This window comes from Etheostoma spectabile, unplaced genomic scaffold (assembly GCF_008692095.1).
Source record: "Etheostoma spectabile isolate EspeVRDwgs_2016 unplaced genomic scaffold, UIUC_Espe_1.0 scaffold271, whole genome shotgun sequence".
Lineage (NCBI taxonomy): Eukaryota > Metazoa > Chordata > Actinopteri > Perciformes > Percidae > Etheostoma > Etheostoma spectabile.
The window spans coordinates 521,185-524,430 of NW_022605575.1; the positions used below are offsets into that span (position 1 = coordinate 521,185).

At 40.9% G+C, this 3,246-nt stretch overlaps 1 protein-coding gene across 22 annotated transcripts in view; it reads right to left on the minus strand.

Annotated features, from left to right (window-relative positions):
- The window catches only part of ppfia1 (PTPRF interacting protein alpha 1), a 57,948-nt gene that overhangs the window by 23,606 nt on the left and 31,096 nt on the right, over nucleotides 1-3,246 (minus strand). For 16 of the 22 annotated variants that reach the window (XM_032510756.1, XM_032510752.1, XM_032510748.1 and 13 more), the window contains exons 10-11: nucleotides 1,591-1,632; nucleotides 100-183 (exon numbers count right to left, since the gene is read on the minus strand). In XM_032510756.1, coding sequence (XP_032366647.1) covers nucleotides 100-183; nucleotides 1,591-1,632 — 126 coding nt within the window. The remainder of the gene's footprint in view (nucleotides 1-99; nucleotides 184-1,590; nucleotides 1,633-3,246) is intronic. The other 6 variants (XM_032510763.1, XM_032510762.1, XM_032510764.1 and 3 more) reach the window with 1 other exon arrangement.

Consider the following 3,246-nt stretch of genomic DNA (forward strand, 5'->3'; position numbering starts at 1 on the left):
ACACATATTGTTATGGCCTTGACTGTACTAATTATGTATGTAATAATGTGTGCTGCATTGTCCCTGACAAATAAATGGATTAAAAATAAAAAAAAATACCCTGAGCAGTTCCTGGTTCTTCTCCTCCAATTGGGCCTCCAGCTGCTTTAGTCTCTCCTCCACATTGCCGTGGCGTTCCTCAGCCTGGATATAAAACAAAAACAACCTTAGTTTCAGTATAGTCCATCCCCGCAGAACTCATGAGTGTCTAGTGCTTTTATTTGTCATCCATCCTGGAGAAGGACCACACTGAGAAAAGGCCTCAGCTTGGCCCCGTTTGAGGTTTTCGGTGCGAGTCCTTCAAAAGGAGGGGGTCCCCAATACCAACAGCCTGGGAAGCAAGTGTGGCGTCAGGATTATTTCATATCTCACGAGTGCGATAAGACATGCTCACGAGCAAATCATTTCACACTATTCAACAGTGGAGAGTTGTACAGGCAGCTGTGAGCCTGAAACAAAACACAGGGCAAAGAATGGCACCTGCACAAATAAAACTAAGCAACACGCGCACAGAGCAGCCACCATGCGCCTGAGAGTGTCTGCTTTGCAAGCGCTGCAGGGCAAACACCCGCTCGCTGGTAAATTTACGTTTTGTTTCAAGCTCGCAGTAACCTGTGCAACTCTCAATTGTTGAATTGGTGCACAAAGAGTAACATCTGCGTGTGTGGGATGATATAATTTGCATGTTGCATATTTAATCGTGCTCGCGAGATTATGACAAAATCCTGATCCATTAGCAAGCATCTACATAAGCCAATTTACAGATTGATGTTGAGCACTAGCTGCATTAGGAGAGGACAGCGAGGCAGCATGACCCACAGAACAACTAAAATACAGCAGCCAGTACTTCCAAAAATGCAAATCTACCATAAAAGCATCACTGTTCTATAAAGGGATACAGGTGTTGTGTGACTAATGCTTACTGGCTAATTAAATAACATTCAATTCAATCTTGCATCTGCATAAGTCATGTTGGAAAATATAACCAGCGTATAAAAGCAGATATTATCAGTCTGTTGGCTCTTATTTACGTAAGAGCCGACAGACTGGGGAACATTCTTCAGGGACACAGCCAGTGGCTCTGATGGGCAGGGCCTCCACAAGTCTTTGAGCAAATCAACTGGCACTTCCTGTTTGTGTTAGACACCAAACTTGGGTTATTTTCTGTGTTCGCGGAAAAGAGGAGCGGTACCAGCATTAGCACTGATCAACACAGCTCACCAGCACATGAAGCACAAACACACAGGCGAACAGAGAAGGCCACATCAGGGCCGGGCTTCAGGCTCCATGAGATACAACAGCATTTTATTAATATATAGACTGGCACTGCACTTAACCAGGCACTTGTCATGTTAAACTATAACTCAAGATAAAAAGGTCCATGACGATGTTTTTGTTTTGATTTTTTTTTATATATATATTTAAATGGTAATATGGAAATGTGAAAGACAAAATGTGTTTTTCTTGGCCTGGTTAGGTTCAGTAACAGAACAAAACAGAACAGTTTTTCATGATCCAGGAGGTTTAGCTCTGTGAGAGTAGCCGGTCTACCTTCTTTTGAGTCTTAGCGCCTTTAGAGCCACACAGAACACACTAGGGATTTGACAAGGAGGCAGAATGAAGAGCACACAAAAAAACAGAGCATGACAAGAAAGAAATGAGAAAGAGGAGAAATTGTCATATATATATATATATATATATATATATATATATATATATATATATATATATATATATATACACACATGTATATACACGTGTGTGTGTGTGTGTGTTGAGTGAGTGTATGTGTGTGAGAGAGAGTGTGTGTATGTATGTATGTACGTAGACAGACAAAAAGATCACATATCATGTAAAAGGAGGAATAATTCGATAAGGGATGTTATACAAGACTTCAGAAGATTGACTGATGATAATAATGATAGGGTGGAGAAAAGAATGAATGATTTACACCAATGTTTTGGAACTGCATGGAGGCAATATTAAACATACCAAGAGATTAAGATATGAAGAATGAGAAATACATGCCCATTATGTGTAATTAAAGTTGCGTGTGACAACTTTTATTAAGTCTGTAATGTGGCATAGCCAGCACACTTATTGTTGTCATGATTTTGGGAAGGCCAGGTCCATTGTCATGTTCCAATTTTATTGATAACACATATTGTGCAAATAGGGAAATAAATTAAATCAAATCAATAAGTTAAAAAGTAACATTTAAGAAAAGCTAGAAGGGATAAACTGCAGAATGGACAGAGATAATGCTATTTACATGGTGTGAAAATAGGCACCTGCTTCCCGCTAAACTCATAAATCAAAAGACTCAGATGGGAAGAATGATTGTTTGCTTAATTTTCAGAGATGTACTGCGAGCCAGTTCCAATACAAATAAGGTGCTAAGTCGCCTGTGTAAGTTCAGCAGCAGCATGTTTCATCCAAGGCAAAGACTCAAACTATAAATGGATAAAAACATGAGTCAAATCTCTAAAAATAGGTACCTGTGGATATTTGGAGTAACATAAACGATGGCTTCCTCAGCAGCTTCCGCCGGGAGCTCCTGGTTGTTGCAATGTAAAGAAAATAATCTAACAGCCTGGGTTACATGATGTGTGCTGGTATCTACTGTAGGTTTCGGTTAGGATCAGAGGTAGAAGTAATACAATCTTTAGTGAGTGCTCATATTTATGCTTTTTCCCTTTCCTTTATTGTGTTATCTTTTTTAGATTTTATAGATTTACAAATTGAAAAAGCCCAAAGTCCGCCCCCCCCAAAGGGACTTCCCACCTCCAACAGAAGACACTGTTCACAAACCGCTCCAAAGCAGCTCTATTGTAGTCCAGCCTTTACTTCCGTAACAAATGATGTGACGTTACGCTTTAATGCTTGCCTAGCTGCTAGCATGGCACGCCCTCATACTCTGCTTGTACTCTGTATAGGACGGACGATTTACCCGCCAGTTTTCATCGATAGTCACGCGGCTCCTCGCTGTGAGTGACGTCCGGCAGATTCCTTGCTAGAGGCCAGGTTGCCTCAGTGGTAGAGCAGGCACACGTACCGAGAAGGTTAACGCCTCGACGCAGAGGTCTAGGGTTTGAATCCGACCACTGATGATTTCCTGCATGTCTTCCCCCTCTCTCTCCCTTAACGGTCTTGTAAAAAATTAAAGGCGGAAGAAGCCCAAAAAGTAATCTTAAAAAAAAAAAAAAA